The sequence below is a fragment of the Capricornis sumatraensis genome, chromosome 1 (assembly GCF_032405125.1).
Source record: "Capricornis sumatraensis isolate serow.1 chromosome 1, serow.2, whole genome shotgun sequence".
In the NCBI taxonomy this organism is placed as follows: domain Eukaryota; kingdom Metazoa; phylum Chordata; class Mammalia; order Artiodactyla; family Bovidae; genus Capricornis; species Capricornis sumatraensis.
In genome coordinates, this window is record NC_091069.1 from 178,649,175 (window position 1) to 178,668,867 (window position 19,693).

A 19,693-nucleotide genomic window follows, 5' to 3' on the forward strand; every position below is an offset into this window, starting at 1 on the left:
ATCTTTCTCCATAGTTTGTTGATATTGACATGTATAGCTATTTATCACACTTTAGTCAGTTAAAGGTGATGGGTGTTCAAAGATGAAATGACATACATGACTGTTTGGAATAGTAGACACACCTAATGGAGCATTTTATTTACTTTCTTTTGAAAATTTTATTTTATATTGGGGTGTAGCTGATTAACAATGTTGTAATAGTTTCAGGTGAACAGTGAAGGGACTCAGCCATATGTATACACGTATCCATTCTTCTTCAGACCTCCCTCCCATACAGACTGCCACATAACATTGAGCAGAGTTCCATGTGCTATATATTAGGTCCTGTTGGTTAATCATTTTAGATATATTTTAAATATATTTAAATACAGCAGTGTGTACTTGTCCATCCAAAACCCCCTAACTATCCCTTCCCCTGAAAATAAGTTCATTTTCTAACTTTATGAGTCTCTTGGAGTATTTTAAACCTAATTGTTACTCCAGCAAAGAAGAATTCAGGAAACTAGTACTTTTGTAATAATACTGGAAATCAGGTATTTCTCTTCTGATGAAAGGAACAAGAATGAAATGGGATTTTATGATTTCAAAAGTTTTAAAAATTTTTTTAAAGAAAAATTGATGATTTTATACATTAACCTGAGGAATGACTTCTTTCCTGTTTTATTCTACTCCACTCTATTTTCTTTCTCTTTTATCTGTTGTTATTTTTTCTGCCTTTTAGATTTTATTATAATACTAGGAAGCCAGCTTGAAAGCATCATGCATCTTGAGTGATTGGAAGTGTCTGTTATGTTGAACTTGTGAGTGCCAGCACACACTAAATTAGCTGCTAGATTTTGCTATTTGGGGGAAAAAAATCACCAATATATCTTCTTTCTGTCTTTGATAGTAACTGCTAGAATTGCTGAGCGTATCAGCTGGCCACTTAATCTAGAGTCATTCTCCTTAATTCAAGGAGTGAACTCGTTATCATTGTTGTACCCTAGGCAAGGCCACCTGTCACAATTGCTTGACATGTGATTGTTCTCAGAAACATTTTCCCTAGCGGAGTTTTAGACATTCTCAAAGAGGATATGAAACCAGAAAAAAAAGAACTTTCATTTTATGGTTGTAGCCAAATGCCTTTTTAGGTAAACCTAAGTTGACTGACTTATTTGGAATATGATTTTTGAAAAGTAATTGTATCTTTCTTTTTCAACTTTTAAGTCTCTCTTACTTACTCTTTTATTTTTATTTTTTGCAGTTGGATCGACTGGTTGTAGATGCAGCAAAGGAGAAAAGAGAAATGGAGCAAAAACATTCCACCATTCAACAAAAGGTACTTGAGGGGAGAAGTTAGAGGAGATTAATTCCCTTTTTACACAGTTTTTTGGTTATTGATTTCAGCAAGGTATCACATTGAAATAAATCCTTTGAATTGCCTTAATAATTAAATTGTATAGATGAACTCCTCCTTTTTTTGTAAACCATAAAATATTTTTCCAGTGTTGAGGTATGTATTTTATTACTATTTTATATAAAAATATTTGAGAGCCATGCTCTTGAACAAGTTTACAAAAACGTCAGTCCCTTAGGGCCTTAACTGATTTAAAAGTGGGCCTTGCGTGCTAAGTCACTTCAGTTGTGTACAACTCTTTTCGACCCTATGGACTATAGCTTGCCAGGCTCCTCTATCCATGGAATTCTCCATGCTGGAATACTGGAGTGGGTTGCCATTTCCTTCTCCAGGGCATCTTCTTGACCCAGGGATCGAACCTGGGCCTCTTAGGTCTTCTGCATTGGCCAGTGGGTTCATTACCACTCGGGCCATCTGGGAAGGCCCTTAGAGTTTAAAATGCTGCTTATAGTTTCAGTTAGGATATCACCAGGGCTTCCCAGGTGGGGGCAAGTGGTAAAGAAACCACCTGCCAGTGCAGGAGACACAAGAGATGTGGGTTTGATCCCTGGGTTAGGAAGATCCCCTGAAGGAGGGCATGGCAACCCACTCCAGTATTCTTGCCTGGAGAATTCCATGGGCAGAGAAGCCTGGCAGGCTACAGTCCATAGGGACGCAAAGAGTCATACATGACTGAAGCGACCTAGCCTGCATGCACACAAGATATCACCAAGCCCTGTAAAGTGTGTGTGTGTGTGTGTGTGTGTGTGTGTGTGTGTGTGTTTGTATGTCTGTATGCAGGGTAGCAGTGATTGATGGAGGGTAGGTGGAGGTGAACAGAAGTTGGAGAATTTCCAGTTGGAGAACACCGAAGCATGTGTGTGTGTCTGTGTGTGTGTCTGTGTGTGTGTGTGTGTGACTGGGAATTTCCAGCTTCAGTCACTCTGTGGCAAACACTTACCCTCTCAAGTGATGCTGAAGTTTCACTTGCATTTCTTGTTAAGTGTGTGTGTGTGTGTGTGTGTGTGTGTGTGTGTGTGTGAGTGTGACTAGGAATTTCCAGTTGCAGTCAGTCTGTGACAACACTTACCCTCTCAAGTGATGCTGAAGTTTCACTTGCATTTCTTGTTAACTTACCTAAGCCTAGGTAAAGTAATATCTGAAAAATATGTATTTAAAAGTGAAGATTAAAAAAAAAGATTTAAATGTGAAACCAGGTTCTATTTCTGTGTGCTAAAAGCTTTGAATATGATATACCTGGAACTCAGTATAATAGTATTTTATACAGTCATCAGTGTGATCTTTTTTGTATGTATAGTCATCTGAAAATAAAAGGATAGAACCGGCGGTTGAATGTGTGTAAAAAATATGTGAAAAGATGTCTCTGTACTCAAATGGCAGAGCAATACCACAATTATGAGTGTGGTTTTCCCATGGGGAGGCTTATGCATCCCTCTCCTGCAATTTCCCCAAGTGTGGGAAACATGACTGCATAGATTTTGGTATTGGGGGATTGCCATCACAACCTCCCTAAAAAGACAAAGAAAAAAGATGTCATCTAATATTGCTTTAAGAAATCTATCCTCTTGGTATTGAGCAGTCAAATCAACTTTTGTTATGGTTTATTTAGAATTTAAAATGCCAGTAAACTAGATTTAATATAGAAGATGTCAGTGAAAAAAAAAGTGAAAGTGAAATCAGTAATTAAAGTTAAATTTTTTTTGGTGATGGGTTGTTAATACTCAAAGAGAAGCATTTTTTTTTAAAGGGAAAGATTTTTTATGAGATAATGTTTAATTTATTTCTTCTAGTTATAGTCAGGTAAGACTGCCTCCATGTTTTATTTTGTTTAAAGTTGAATCACTTTTGGTTGGATAACTTGTTTTAATGACATTACTATGGAAAGATTTCTAAGAATTGGGACCAATCATTTTTAATTAAAATGAGAGGTCATGATATTTAGAAGCATGTTTATTTGTTTAAATTGAATTATTTAATGAATATTATGCATCTTTTAATACCTTTCCCTAGTGTAGGTCAGTGTCATACTGAATGTCTAAGAGTAGTAGATTATTAAATCTGATTAATGAATTAGATTTTAAATAGTGGTCAGTTATTGTTTTCCTTAAAGAGAGTAATGCTGTTTTTGCTTATTATGAATACTTAATCTTTTTTTTTTTTTTTGCCCTTAAATGCTGACCCAAGGCTGCATTACAGGTAAAAAAAGGAAAAGACCTAATCAGACTAAAAAGCAAGGAAAAGTCTGTCTAATGTAATTATTTAGATTTTTTGGAATTGAAATCGATCAGTTGAGGAAACATTGGTGCCATGCACATTCATGTACATGCCTTTTGGATATGTGCACGCATTTCTGATAGATTTAGACCTAAGAATAAAATTGCTGGGTCATAGCATGTGTGTGTGTGTAGGTATATATGTTCAGTGTTAGTAGATAATGCTGTTATTTTTCAAAATGTTATACCATTCCTAGTAAGCAGGACTGTGTGAGAGTTCCCGTTGCTCCTTGCCACCTCATCATATTATGAGAGTTTTCAATTTTTTGCCTATTTTGGTGGGTAGATATGGACATTTTGTGGTTTTAATTTATGCTTTAGTCACTAACGACCTTCTGCGGTGTCTGTTGGTCATTTGGATATCCTCCTTGTTAAATGTCTGCTAGTCTTTCTCCTGTTTTTCCATCAGGTTATCTATCTAACTGTTGATCATATCCTCAAATATTCTAGATGTTAGTCCCCCTTTGGGGTATATACATTTTAAATTTTCACATAGTGTTAAAAATATCTTTTCTGTTCAGTGCCTTTTGTGTCCTTCCCAACCCACTGGTACTGCTAAGTCACTTCAGTCTTGTCCGACTCTGCGACCCCATAGACAGCAGCCCAGCAGGCTCCCCGGTCCCCGAGGTTCTCCAGGCAAGAATACTGGAGTGGGTTGCCATTTCCTTCTCCAATGCATGAAAGTGAAAAGTGAAAGTGAAGTCGCTCAGTCGTGTCCAACTCTTAGTGACCCCATAGACTGCAGCCTACCAGGCTCCTCCGCCCATGGGATTTTCCAGGCAAGAGTACTGGAGTGGGGTGCCATTGCCTTCTCCATTCCCAACCCAAGATCACAACAATGTATCTCCTGTAAAATCTTGTTTTTGTGCATGCATGCTAGGTCGCTTCAGTTGTGTTTGACTCTTTGAGACTCTATGGACTGTAACCTGCCTGTCCATGGGAATCTCCTGGCAAGAATACTGCGGGTTTTCATGCTCTCTTCACAATCCAGAGTTTGAGTCTGCGTCTTTGGCAGGAGGATTCTTCTTCCCACTAGCACCACCTGGGAAGCTTTGCTTGTTTTGTCTAGGCCTTTAATCAGTCTGTAATTGTGTGTGTGTGTGTGTGTGTGTGTGTGTGTGTGTGTGTGTGTGTGTGTGTGTGTAGTTTGAGGTAGAGATCCAGTTTCCTTTTATTTTCACATTGGTAGCTAAATGATTTAGATTCGGTTATTAAAAAGTTTGTTTTTCCCCAACTACTCAGTGTTGTATACTCTTTTATATAGGACATTTCCATACATGTGAGGTCTGTTTCAGACTCTCTATTCTGTTTCATTGGTCTTTTTGTCTTAATTATACCAATACCATGCTGTCTTAATTATTTTAGCTTTATAGCCTGTCTTGATAATCTGACAAAGCAAAGCCTCCTACCTTCCCTTCTTCAAAAGTGAATTGCTAAAGTTCTGTATTTCCATATAAATACAGCAGCTTTTCAGGTTGCATAAAAATAGCTTTGCAGTGGATCTGTGAATGGATTTGGGGAAGAATTAATATCTTTATTTTAAATGTCTTCCAGTTCATGAGCCTTGAATATTTCTCTGTTCATTCATTTTTTTAAATATCCTTCATAAAATTTCATCGTTTTCATTATCTTTTGGTAGGTGTATTTCTAGATACTTGTATTGAAAATGTTATTGTAAATGTTATCCTTTAAAAATATATTTTCTCACTGTTTACTTTGGTTGTATATTAGAATAAAATTTGATATTTGTGTGTTGATTTTTTAACCAGTAGTAGTCTTTTTAAGCTCTCTTTACTGCTACTACTACTAATATACCTCTGAATTCTTTTGGATGTGTACAGTCACATCCTTTGCAAATAATCCTTTCCTTTTGGTTTATCTTGCTGGCTAGGACTTTCAAAATAATCTTGAATCAAAGTGCTTATAGTGGTCCTTCTTGTCTTGCTTGCAATTTCAAAAGGGAAAATTTCAGTTGAGTCCCTTCATTGTCTTGACTTATATTCCTTGGGCTCTACACCAAAGCTTCAAGTTCTCCTGATAAGACAAGCTCCTGATGTTACAAAGAAATCTTTGGAATGTTGCCAAACTCGATTATATCTATTGCTGACTTAATTTTGTCAGCATAATTAAATTATAGCTCCAAATAAATTTTAAATGAAGGAATTAAAATTTCCCTGATTTTTTTGCCCCAAAGTAAAAGCAGAAAGAAATGTAGCAGTTTATTTACAGATTATTTCATTTGATTATTTTGGATGATCATGTCCTTCACGATTAAGTTTTGAGATATATCAGCAGTGTTTGCGTGTAATTCTGAAGTGTGCCTAGTTCCTTTTCCCGTAATCATGGACTCTCAGATTTAGAAAGATCTTAGGTGATTATCACTCTGCTTCTCCTCCAGTGCAGAACCCCTGCATTCCAGTATTCTTGGCAGATGGTCATCCAGTCTCTACCAGAATCTTTCTCAAGATGGAAAGTCTACTCCTCTCTAATAGTATAGCTTTCTAATTTTGCTTATTGGTCCAGGAGTAATTTTGAAGTTTCAGGACTGCTTTTTAGAGTTTTCAATTTGGAGATCACAATGATTTTTCAGTTTTGTTGAAATAACTTTGAAAATTTACCAGGAAATATTTTAAATATAGAATTTCTGATTTTAAAATTTAGCGGCTTCTTGGAGGAAAATTGAAAGTTTGAATTGCATTCAAGTGAAAACTAGAATGGTTAGATGATTGAAGATGACTATGAGTGATTTTATAACCCTTATAAAAAAGTTTGCTCAGAATGCCTACTTCACACTGTGGTACTTCTTCTTTGCAAAAATAAACTTTCTGTAATTCTTTTTTTGAACCCCCAAATAGTGGAGTTATTGTTTCTACCAAAAACAGTATAACAATATAAAACTACCCTAATAGTAATATATTTAGAAAATAGTGGTAGATTTAACTAATCCCAAGTAGAAATACGTATATTCCTTTAAAAAATTGTTAGCAGACATATCAATATTGGGATTAAATGAAAACATTTAAAACAATACCCATAGAGTAGCACGTTGTTCCCTTTGTCTATTTTTATACATATTATTTTGTTCTTTTAATCACAGTGTGTACAATTTATTTATCCAGGTTATATAATTTATAAACTTTTAAAATTTGTTTTTCTCTTTTAATGTGTATTCTGTATAGTCGTTTGTGTTATTGCATAATAGTCCACTGAATTACAGTATGTTAATATGTTGAAGCATTCTTCTGTTATTGAACATTTAGGTCTCCCCTTATGAATGTTGTTGATCTAACTATCCTAATACAATGCTTTTCTATTGTTTGAGCTGTTTCTCTAGGATAGATTTGTCTAGGGAAATCAGTAAAAACCATACAAACTTTTTAATGTGTTATTTTGTTTAGGATTTCTCCAATGATGATTCTAAGCTAGAATATAACGTAGATGCTGCAAATGGCATTGTTATGGAAGGTTATCTGTTCAAACGTGCCAGCAATGCCTTCAAAACTTGGAACAGGTAATATATTTCAAACACCAGTCTTGCTCTTTCCATATCCTCAGTTTTCTGACTTCTCTGTGGTTTAGTGACTCTTTCCTTCATAATTCTCTAAATTCACGGTCCCTAGTAACTTTTCTGAACTATGTGTATTGGAGATAAGTTGCCCCTCTAGGAATAAGGCCTTAAGAAGGAAGTGAAAAATAACACTAGCAAATCTAAATTCTAAAATTTAAGCAAACTTTAAATCGGGAAGCAAGGAAAATTTTTATAATGCTTGGGTTGTAATGACTAGGTTACTACAATGAATAAGTTTTTAAATGTGAGCTTCCTCCGCTGTTTGTTATGAAATAGATCTGATTGCAAGTTATATATTGATTATAATGGATGAATAAGACAAGTGGGCTGTTTTTCATTTTTTGGGTTCCTCCTTTATATGTATGTTTATATACATATTTACTTAATTTTGGCTTGTGAATCTTTAAGTGAGATGATCCTGGTGTTCTGATCTTTTCAATAACTTTAACCAGGCTATTTAGAATATGGGATGAGTTTTATATGTGAAGTGTATGTGGCAGCTGTTGCTCCTTTTTTGTTAACTTGATGCCTACTGAAAAATGTTTTTTTCTAAGCTGATTTTTGAAAATAAATGTTGATCAAGTAAATATCTTTTAAATGAATGTATAAAATATTTTATTACATTTCTCATGTATTAATAAAGTGAAATCATTTCAGACATGAAGGCAAAAGGAAAGAGTGATTGTCTCAGGATCATCTTTCTGAATAGCAGTGAATAGTCTTTTATTCAAGGATAATTCCTTTGTGGAAAAAAAAGAATTATTTTGTAATAGTTGAGAATAGTATCAGATTCTGGTTGATTGATTTAATAACTATTATATTATTGGTTGAATGTGTATATTTTATTTGCTACTTGAACAGGATATGAATTCACTTAATCATAGAGAAGATTGTTTTCTTTTTTAAAAAAGTGGACATTAGCAAAATAAATAGAATTTTCTTGGTAAGTTTAATTTGGTATACATTTTTGTTAATTTAACTGGAAACCATTATGCTTGAATATTCAAAATATTGAAATGGATTCTTAGTGCACTTATTTTGAGTTCTTGGTGATGAGGTTATATACAAAAAATATTTACTGATATTTTAAACTGTCATTTTAGTATCACTGTATCAATGTTATTTGTATCAATTTAGTGTCAATGTCATTGAGTATCTCCTTAGCATTTGATATTGTCAGATGTTTAAATGGGACATGGTGTGTAATATTTGAAGTAATTGTTCTTTACCTGAGAATGAATATAAATGGGAAAGAATGGTGATTGTATTTGATACTAAGTTTCTTTGAGTAATGTAGGACTTTAAAAATAATACATAAATATAGGAGGATCTACTCAGATGGCCTGGTTAAGAAAGAAGGTTTTAACTATTGTAAAGTAAAAATGTAAAATTGCAGTTTTGTTTTCTAAACTGTAAGAATTGAGCCAATAATCTTTTAAGCCTTTCCTGGCAAATTTCCCTGGCCAGAGTAGGAAATTAATATAAGAAATAGCATGATTGTCAAATTTTTTAAATAAAGAGTTTTCAACCAGTACAGTTTCATGAGGTAATGTTAGAATTGAATTTTAACCTTCAGATTTCAAAACAACCTTCTTAAAATTTAACACAGTGAAAATACAATAAATCCATAAAAGCCATACCATTATGTTAAGAAGAAATGAAATGAACTTCCATGGAGTACTCTTAATCAGAAATGCTCGCAGACTTCAAAATGAAGCACAATAAGTGTTAGTGGAAAATTACATTCCAATTTGGGACAATATAAGAAAATTAATTGATTCAAGCATGGATCTTTTTGTTTTTATATGTTTCATGAATTTTATTAATTGGCAGAGACATTAAACGATAACTAAAATCAAGTAGTGAATAGCTATTAAATTCTCAATTGCAGATATGTTACCTACCATTTGCCAAGTAAGAATGATAGTAACTTTGAAAATGAGGCCATCTTTTAAAGGAGATGCCATTTCTATATGGTAGGATAACAGTTATTGATTAAAATCATAGATTATAGTTAACACCCTGATATTTAGTAAAGAAAATGGAAGCGCAGGGACATGTTTGCTCATTCAAGGTCACATACTTGGTTTGTGACAAAACTGATGCTCAAAATCTGGTGTTTTAGGAAACTTGCTATGAAAATTCCAAACAATCTGCATTTTGATAAGATAAGATACAGCTTTGGTAAAAACAACAACAAAAATAGTTTAAAAACTATTTTTAAAAACTTTCCTAATGCATTTGCATTATTAGGAATAAATTATGGGTAGCAAATTATTCATTTTCATATACCTTTAAAGAATATTTTGATGAAAACACTAATTAAAAACAGACTTGTAAATAATATAGCATATAAACATATAAAACTCTTCAAAGACAGAAGTCAAAAACTTTTTAACAAAAGTCTTAAGTATTTTATAGGTTATAGGTCAGTAGCTATAAAAGGGAGAAGAAAGAGAAGTCTCTTGTATGTTAGTTAGAATTCTCTTCTGCTTTTCAATTTTAAACATTTGGAATATATCTAAAATTTTTTTTATATGAAGTTACCAAAAATCTAGTCTCAGGAAATATTTGCAGATATTTTCCTTTTACCTATATATGATCTCAGACTCTTTCCTACTTGTTTAGTTAGTTCTCTATCCAGCTTAATTTAATATATTTTATTAGCCTCTGAATAAAAGACTGTATTTGTGATATTTGTGACTTAACTACAAAAATCTAGGAATTCAACTGTTCAAGCATACAGATTTTTTTCTGCCCACTTTTTTTTTTTTAAAAAAAAAGATTGTTTGTGGTTTAGTTTTAGGAAACATACTTTCTTGTAGTCACTCTGAGAGGTTTCAGTCATATGATGACAAATTTGCTATTGTCTATAGCTTTATGGAATAGAAGCACACATATTTCAGAGTCAACTTTAAAAAAAGATCTTCCTGAGAGAAATGTGAATTTGACTAGGAATTTCAAGTTAGTTTTATCACCTGATGCTGTATTTCACAAAATCTAAGTATATTTTGAAAGCATCATTCTATAATCTGAAATTTAACCAAAGAGATGGTATTTTTATGTGGTGTGATTGAAATGGTGTAAGAAGTAAAACATTTTATGTCTTAATGTGAATTGTTGAGCTTCTTTCTGGTTGGTTTCAGATTTCTAATTTGTAGTGTCTCTTAAGATTTTTTTAATGTCTGTAATACATATTTTTTGAAGATGTGATATCTACAAAATAATCTTTCTAGGCCATCTTCTCAGTGTGGCAGCTTCATTTCAAACTCAAGTCAGACCTAGATGGATTTTAACACTATGCTCAGTCTTTGTTAAACTGGAAAATGTAGCTAAAGGCATAAAATGCATTATACGGTATCTTAAAGCAAAGTATTCTGTTTCTAGTACAGATACAAATAAGAAGTGTATACATAGATTAAAGATAAACTCTACTTATGTGTGGCCTTGAAGTGTCTGCTCTCATTTGATGAGAAGAGGGTGAGCTGGTGGGAGGAGTTTTTCATGTTGAAATGTTCTCATTTGTTTCAGGTTTAGGTAGACATAGCTGTAGTGATTGTTTCCTTTAATTTTTTCAGATGAGGAAAGCTACTATTTGTATTTTAGAGCTATAACCATAGAGGTAGATAACTCCCAATGATAGTAGAGTGTGCGAATATTCTCAATAGTAGACTGTACAGAATTTTCTCTGCCATAATGCTTTGAAGAATATTTTGAACATTTATAAAATATTAGCCTTTCAGATTGCTAAGAGTTGGAATTAGTTGTATAAATGTGTAGATATATAATATCAGCAAAATGCAACAGATATTTTTGATTCTTTTGTTAGGTTATGAGCTTAAGCTGGTTCCTTTAATTCTTGCTTTATTTTCATATCATGCTAGTCCTTTGCTTATTTTGCACATTTGCGTTTTCATTCTTTTACCACCTTTCCCTTATGTTTTAATCCTGCCCCATTTTTTCACATGACAGGAAAAAGCCCGATCATATCAGGTACCAAATGGCTTCCTTCCCCTCACCCCTGCCTTACTCCAACTTCCTCTTTGGCACGAGAAAGCTCGTAATTAACCTGCATTTCAGTTGGATTACTTGCAATGGATATAAAGTCTCTTTAGGTTTTAAACTGAGAAGAAAATGTTAACATCTTATTTGAGGAACAGAATTATACCTTTTCATTGCTTATATCCTCAGTTTGTTTTAATCTGGAAAGGAACGTTTGATGTGTAAATAGTTGTCCAGAGAAGACATAGCTTCAGTAATACAAGTACTACAAGTATGTATGTATGTGTGTATGTGTACACACATTCACATATATATATATATGCATGTATATATGTAGGTACGTATTTTTTAGGGGAAATAAGTTGGTAAATGGTTTTTAAATTTTTGAAATAGTAGTTAGGTATTAGTATCTTTGGTAATCACCTTATTAATTATGTTTAAAGGAAACATTGCCAATTCCTAGCTTTTTTGTTTGTTTTACCACTTTGGTCTTTTTCCTTGTGAAAACTAAATTGAATTTTAAATAAAGGAACATATATATGTTCGAGCTTTTAATTTTATTAAATGTTCACTATTTGGCATCTATATGAATCTGTACATGAACCCATCATTTGTATAATTTTAGTGATAAAGCTTCTACTTTTAAAGATAAATAGTGATAAAGATTTAAAAATTTTGCTTTTACCCATGTTCTTGATTTTAAGTAAGTCCTGGGACTAGTGTTCAAAAATTGTAAAAGATACTTGATTTATTTTTTAATGTATTTCCCCCTAATTTTGTCATATAGAAGCTCTTGTTGATATTTAAAAACTAATATTTGTTTATGAATGTAAAATTTTGGTCTAAAATTTTTATTATATTGAGTTGTCTCAATTTGAGATAGATATAAATTGATGTCTTAGTTTTCTTAAAACCAAAAAAATTTCACTTTTGAATACTTATATTTTGGCTTTTTGGTCAGATTATGAATCTTGTAAATATAGTATAGTTGTCAGCATAATGCTTTCCAACATTTGTCTTTTTTTTATGTAATTACCTTTTAAGTGAAGTCGCTCAGTCGTGTCTGACTCTTTGCGACCCCATGGACTAGCATATCAGGCTTCTCCATCCATGGGATTTTCCAGGCAAGAGTACTAGAGTAGGTTGCCATTTCCTTCTCCAGGGGATCTTCCCGACCCAGGGATTGAACCCAGGTCTCCCGCATTGTAGGCAGATGCTTTACCCTCTGAGCCACCAGGGAAGCCCCTTTTAAATTACCTTTTAAAGTATCTTCAAATTGCGGGTGGCATGAGCTTGAAATATTAAATATTTTCCATATCCTGTAGATTGTGAATAATTTTCCTTTTATTGGAGGTCTTAATAATAACTAGAGTTATTCTATAGGAGAAAAGATTATATTTATTTTGCTTACCTGATTAAAGTCTTGATCAATATAAATGAATATAGTTAGCTCTTTTTTTTTTTTTTTAAATGAGAGAAGAGGGAAGATAGTACCATAAGACATACTGAGTATGGCAATTAAAATTTTTTTCTAGCCAGGATAGTTGTGATTTTTTTCACTTAGGAAATGTCAAATTAAGATGAATTCATAGTGTCTTGAATTTATAATATAAACAAAAATTGATGATATGAAAAAGTTCCTCATAAGCAGATAAATGGCAGGGGAACTAAGTTTCAGAAATATAAATGATCTATAAAGTTAATAATCAAACAGAATCTAACAAAAAAACCATAAGTTTTTATCTAGTATTTTGTTTTTATGTTTAGAGGCTATTATTCTAAGATTCAGCAGGTCAAAAGAAATTTACTTTCTGATGACCTCAGAAGCATGAAAAGTTTACCTGGATGCTTTTCCATTGTTCAATGAAATTCTTTATAGTTTTTCATCAAATTATATAATATTACTATATATAAAACTTAAGAATTTTTATTAATATAGTTTACTTCAAATGATTTTTTAATTAATACTTTAATCAGTATCAGAGATTGTTTCCATTGCATGTCATCCTATGTGGCAGGGCTGCACCATTTTGTTTGTTTGGAGGTATTTCCTTTAACATTTCTAACCAACCATGTGTCCCAGAACAAAGAGACCCAGAAGTTCTTCCTTTTCTAGCCCATCTCTTGATGATTTGCGTTTAGAGGCAACCTACTTGGTTTTTATCTAGATGCTTGTTTAACAGATCTGTATTTTAATGGTAAAGGTGAACGCCTTTTTAAATAACAAGAAAACCTAACAATCTGTCTAGCTTAAAAATAGCAAAGCATCTAATCATTTTCTCAGCCTTGGAGAATTAACTTAAATTTTTTGAAATAGAAGTTCTAAACATGTCTAAATACAATTTTTAGTGCTTTGTATTAGTATCAATGAAAAGGTAGAATCTCTATCTGCTAATAGATTAATAACTAATGTTTACAATAGAAATCATCTCACATGTAACTAATTTAAAAATAATAACTCAAATATTGTTTTACCTTTCATGCTTGATGAGAATTTTTGCTTCCTTTTATGAATGGCTTTTGGCTGTTTTTTTTTTTTTTAAGTCTTCAGGTCTTTTATTGTTTTAATAAATTAGAATTAGTAAATATGCCATACGTAGGTTAGTTTTTTCTTCTAAAGAAGATTGCAAGTAAAAATTTACAGTAATGAGCAGAACAACATAAATAAATAATTGGGTGACTCATTTTTAGTAATAACTTTGATTTTTCTGCTAAGAAGTATTTTATATGAAAGTAAGGCCAAGTGAATTGGCGACAGTCTCCTATTTAATATCATTTCTAAAAGGATGATATATTTTTCTGTTTTGCTTTACAGATCAAATGCTTGTTGAATGGGGTGCAGAAAGGTTGAAAACAAAGCACCATTTGTTTCAGTCTTTTGTATACAAAGGAATAGTCTTATTTATAATATAAATTTATTTCTACTTTATAACACAAGCAAATTATTTTTGGGGACAGCTTTAGTAATTTTTGGGGAAGCTCAAAAAGTTAAATTTTTATTTTTTAAAAAATTATTATTGGTAATGGCACAAAGTATAACAGCTTTTGTTAGGGTATAAATTTCTGACATAAAAATGAATAAAAAATATGGTAGTTTTATTTTCTTATTCTGTGGTTTTAAAATTGCCTGAAATTTTTAATTTCAGTAATTATCTCATTGACGTCAGTTTATATAAAGCAAAACAAAACAATGCTCTTCTAAAAACTTAATTACTATAAATTGATTTTCTAGTACTTTCTCAAATATTTTGTTTCTAACAACAACTGAAATAAATTATGTTTGTGAAAATGTAATCTATTTTATATTTATTTAGACGCTGGTTTTCAATACAGAATAATCAGTTGGTTTACCAGAAAAAGTTTAAGGTAGGTGTTTGTTAAGTAATTAAGTGAAAACCCATTGAATCCTCCACTTCAGTTTTTATTTGTTCCTCTTGGTATAGCATTGAAGTTCATAAATATGTATGTGTGCAAAATTATCATTTGTTAGTTTTATGTTTGGATATGTATAAAAGGACTCAGGAGTGGAAAGTATCAACATTGTTTCCTGAATTCTTAATTCCTGTCTTTGAGATGGATTCTGTCTTTCAGAATTACTTTTATTTCTTCACATGTTTCTTTGTCCGTTTGTGAGACAGGAAATCCCTAATACTGTTTTGGCGCTAAAGGAAAGGTTGTGTTTAAGGAATACCACCTTAGGGCCAAAAGTGGTAATAGAGAAGGGTTAACAATTAATTAAAATATAAACTTGAATTAATTTAAATAGAAACTTCTTAATTTGTTAATATTGTTTTTATGTGTTTGTTTTCTTGAGCCTGATTTTAAGAGTGAGGTATTTTCATTTAATGGAAAGGTATAATGAGATTATATGTGACTTGATAATGTTAAAGATAATTAGAGAAAAGAACTATTAGTTAATTGATGATTTGATTTTTACCTAATTAACCTTTATGAATAATACGTTCAACTGTAAATTTCAAATACCCACCTACTTTCATCCTGAGATAACACAATGTGAAGTTTTACTTACTAGGTTCTATAGTAGCAGGTTTATTCCATACAAATTCTTTAACTATTCAGTTCATGTTTTTTTCTACCCTGATAAGCTTGGTTTTGAGTTTCTATTTTTATTAAGTACTAAAAAATGATTTTAAAAATTCTCATTTTCTTAGATATTTTAAGAAGCATGTATAAGCTTTTTCTTTCAGTTATTAAAACTAGACTCATGAAAGGCTTCTTTTTTGGAGGAGAGTGGCTTTTATTATATGTGAGAGGATCAGGAGAAAAATTGATTTGAAAGAAAATGGAAGAAAATTAACAGGAAGCTAACATTTATTGAGCACCTGCTAATTAACTGTGAAGGGTTGGACTACGTTTATATGAACTATTTCATTGAATTCTCATCAATTTTATGAGGCAGATAAAATTAACAGGGCATAATTACCTTTATATGGAATTAGTTATATCTATATTGATAACTCCTATTTCTGATCTAAAATAAGATAAATATAAGATCAGTATAAACCTTTAAAATTAGACCATTTATTCCAAGTACTGTTTTTAAGTATGTTTTTATAGGTAGTGATATTTAAAGCCTAGGTTGATAAATACGGGAGTTTTGTTTCCTTGTTGTAGGATAATCCCACTGTGGTGGTGGAGGATCTCAGGCTCTGCACAGTGAAACACTGTGAGGACATAGAACGACGATTCTGCTTTGAGGTGGTCTCTCCAACAAAGTGAGTGGTTGTAAAGAATTTGAGAGTTGTTTTTGTGTTTCTGTAGCTTGTCTTAAAGAACTTTCCAGAATACAGAAAGATTTGTTACAGTTGTGACTATAAGAGCTAAAGAGGAAAAAAGTGTTCTCAAATTAAATTTTAATTATGAATAATTAGACACATATTAATGATTATAAGTCAGATATTTATGTAACTTTTACACAGTATCATAGTCCTTAAATTCTGATGATTACTATGGCTATATGGAAACATTTTAACTGTCAAGATAATGAGCTGAAGTCATATATCAGATAAATTCTTTGATAACTTATTATTTCATACGTCTACCCAATGAAAAATATTAATGTTATTTTATGTGGCAAATTTAAAGTTTTATTTTTTTAATACACAGAATAAGTGATTTGTTTTCAGTAGGTAATTTATTTCATTGACGTCTTGATTTCTTTACGAACATACTACCTAAAGATAGTGAAATAAAACCTTTCAACACAGTATTTTTCGTTAGAAAATTATTATATAACAAAGTTGTTAAAAAATAAACCTTATTTTTTGGGTTAATTTAGTGTCTGAGAAAACAATGTTATTTCCTTTTAGAAGTTGTATGCTTCAGGCAGATTCTGAAAAGCTGCGCCAGGCATGGATTAAGGCTGTTCAGACCAGTATTGCTACTGCTTACAGAGAGAAAGGTGATGAATCAGAGGTTAGTAAATAGTACTGCAATACAAAGTGATATTTTGCCAAAGTTTTTAATTTTAATTGCAACATTGCATGATTATAACATTCTTTTTTTATGGAGGATGACTTTTTTGTATTGAAATGGGTTTTATTTTTAAATTATACATTTAGTTTCTTGTTTATTTCTCTTGACTTTTCTTTTAATTCCAATATTTCAGTGTATGTTTAATCCAGTATTTGAATGTGTCTCAGGTATTCTGATGCAAGTATTTTTCCTCAAATATTTTATTAATCTAATAAAACAGTGAGTGTGAAAGGTAAACACTACAACTAGGTGAAGAGCAAAGAACAGGAAAGCTCATATTTTTAAATTGAAATCTCCCTGGAGAAGATAAGCTGAGTATAGAGTCTGGGATTGTAGTCTGGTGTTAGCTACCCAGTAAGTTTACAGACTCTTTTGAGCAAGGCCTGGAGAGGGCAATGGCACCCCACTCCAGTCCTCTTGCCTGGAGAATCCCATGGACAGAGGAGCCTGGTAGGCTGCAGTCCATGGGAGTTGCTAAGAGTCAGACGCAACTGAGAGACTTCACTTTGAGCAAGGCCATGAATGAGTCTTAAGAAATGAAAAATGTCTTTATTCTATCCTCACGTTTGTTAGTTTGGTTAAGTGTGGAATTTTTAGGTTGGTAGTGATTGTTCTTCAGACTTTTAATGGCAGTGTTTTCTGCTTTCCAGAGTTACTGTTGGAGTCTTTCTTATTACCAGTCTTTAATATTCCTCCTCTCCAATTTCTTTGTTTTCTTTTTCTGAAATTTTTGGACTGGTCTTACGATTCTCTTGTGTGTGTGTGTGTATGTTTTGCTCTGCAATCTGGGAGATTTTACCAGTTAGCCTTCCAGACCTTCTATTGAATATTCCATTTGTGCTAGCACATATTTAATTTCAAAGAGTTTCCTTTTGTTTACTGAATGTTTATATACATAAACCTGTTCTTTTTTCATGTATGCGGTATTAGATTTGTGTTTCTTAATCTTGACTGCACAGTATGATAATACAGGAAGTTTTAAAAAATCCCAGTGCTTAGGTACCACCCTAGAATAGTTGAATGGAGTTGGGGCCCAGGCATCAATATTTTTAAAAGCTTTCTACTAATAAGTGATTTCTCTGTTCAAGCAGTGTTGAGAACCATTTTATTAAGGGCTTTCCTTGGCTATCTTGTTATCTGCTCATGGTTGCAAGTACTGTAAGAACATAGGACTTCGTTGATGGTGAGCTTCACCAAAGTGTGGACCATTTGTTGAGAAACAATTCGAGTTAGGATCTTTGGAGTTTTTTCAGCTACGATTCCCCAGAGAAGACTCACTGTTCTCCTGTGTAGAGGTAAAGGACTGGCTGGGAGTTAATTGCTGGAGAACCAGCATTCAGTTATGTAGACGTTCATTTAATCCTGTGCTTACCTCTTTTTAGGTAAATGCCATCTAGTCACTTTCTGTTTTCTTTCAGTGAATGAACCTCTTGTCGTTTGTATGTCTTTGTAGAGAACAGTTCACTAATGGCAGCATTGGGAAGGGGACCTTTGATCTAACTTCTTCTTAATGATTTCTCCTACTTTCTCCCCACTTCCAAGATTAACTGGTACAAATCCTTGAGCCTTTTGTCTATTATATGATGTAAATTGATGAACTCTTAGATTTTTCTTACTATTTCCGTAGATTTTGCCTTGGTCTACTCTTGTTACCATTCATCCAGCCACTTTGCAGCTCCCTGAATTTTGTTGCTCTTATTTTCTTTTCTGTTAGCCATATTGTTGTGGATAAATGTTTTTTTTTTTCTTTTTTTAATAAGAAAACGTTAAGTTTCTAAAGTTGAATTCAGTTCAGTCACTTAGTCATATCCAGCTCTTTGCGACCCCATAAACTGTAGCACTCCAGGCCTCCCTATCCATCAACAACTCCCGGAGTTCACCTAAAACCAAGTCCATTGAGTCGGCGATGCCATCCAACCATCTCATCCTCTGTCATCCCCTTCTCCACCTGCCCTCAATCTTTCCCAGCAACAGGGTCTTTTCAAAAGAGTCAGCTCTTTGCATCAGGTCACCAAAGTATTGGAGTTTCAACTTCAACATCAGTTCTTCCAACGAACACCCAGGACTGATCTCCTTTAGGATGGACTGGTTGGATCGCCTTGCAGTCCAAGGGACTCTCAGGACTCTTCTCCAACACCACAGTTCAAAAGCATCAATTCTTTGGTGCTCAGCCTTCTTTATAGTCCAACTCAAACATCCATACATGCCCACTGGAAAAACCATAGCCTTAACTAGACGGATCTGTGTTGCCAAAGTAGCTTTTTAATATGCTTTGTAGGTTGGTCTTAACTTTCCTTCCAAGGAGTAAGTGTCTTTTAATTTCATGGCTGCAGTCACCATCTGCAGTGATTTTGGAGCCCCCCAAAATAAGGTCTGCCACTGTTTCCCCTGTTTCCCCATCTATTTGCCATGAAGTGATTGGACCAGATGCCATGATCTTCATTTTCTGAATGTTGAGCTTTAAGCCAACTTTTTCACTCTCCTCTTTCACTTTCATCAAGAGGCCCTTTAGTTCTTCACTTTCTGCCATAAGGGTGGTGTCATCTGCATATCTGAGGTTATTGATATTTTTCCCGGCAATCTTGATTCTAGCATGTGCTTCCTCCAGCTCAGCATTTCTCATGATGTACTCTGCATACAAGTTAAATAAGCAGGGTGACAATATACAGCCTTGACGTACTCCTTTTCCTATTTGGAACCAATCTGTTGTTCCATGTCCAGTTCTAACTGTTGCTTCCTGACCCGCATATAAATTTCTCAAGAGGCAGGTCAGGTGGTCTGGTATTCCCATCTCTTGAAGAATTTTCCACAGTTTATGGTGATCCACAGAGTCAAAGGCTTTGGCGTAGTCAATAAAGCAGAAATAGGTGTTTTTCTGGAACTCTCTTGCTTTTTTGATGATCCAGCAGATGTTGGTGATTTGATCTCTGTTGGTTCCTCTGCCTTTTTTTTAAAACC

The 19,693-nt window shown here is 33.1% G+C and overlaps 1 protein-coding gene across 1 annotated transcript in view; it reads left to right on the top strand.

Moving 5' to 3' along the window:
* The window catches only part of ACAP2 (ArfGAP with coiled-coil, ankyrin repeat and PH domains 2), a 164,457-nt gene that overhangs the window by 120,537 nt on the left and 24,227 nt on the right, over nucleotides 1-19,693 (top strand). Inside the window, exons 9-14 of the mRNA XM_068968577.1 lie at nucleotides 1,244-1,318; nucleotides 7,068-7,180; nucleotides 11,210-11,230; nucleotides 14,554-14,605; nucleotides 15,875-15,975; nucleotides 16,570-16,675. Of these exons, the coding sequence (XP_068824678.1) occupies nucleotides 1,244-1,318; nucleotides 7,068-7,180; nucleotides 11,210-11,230; nucleotides 14,554-14,605; nucleotides 15,875-15,975; nucleotides 16,570-16,675 (468 nt within the window). The remainder of the gene's footprint in view (nucleotides 1-1,243; nucleotides 1,319-7,067; nucleotides 7,181-11,209; nucleotides 11,231-14,553; nucleotides 14,606-15,874; nucleotides 15,976-16,569; nucleotides 16,676-19,693) is intronic.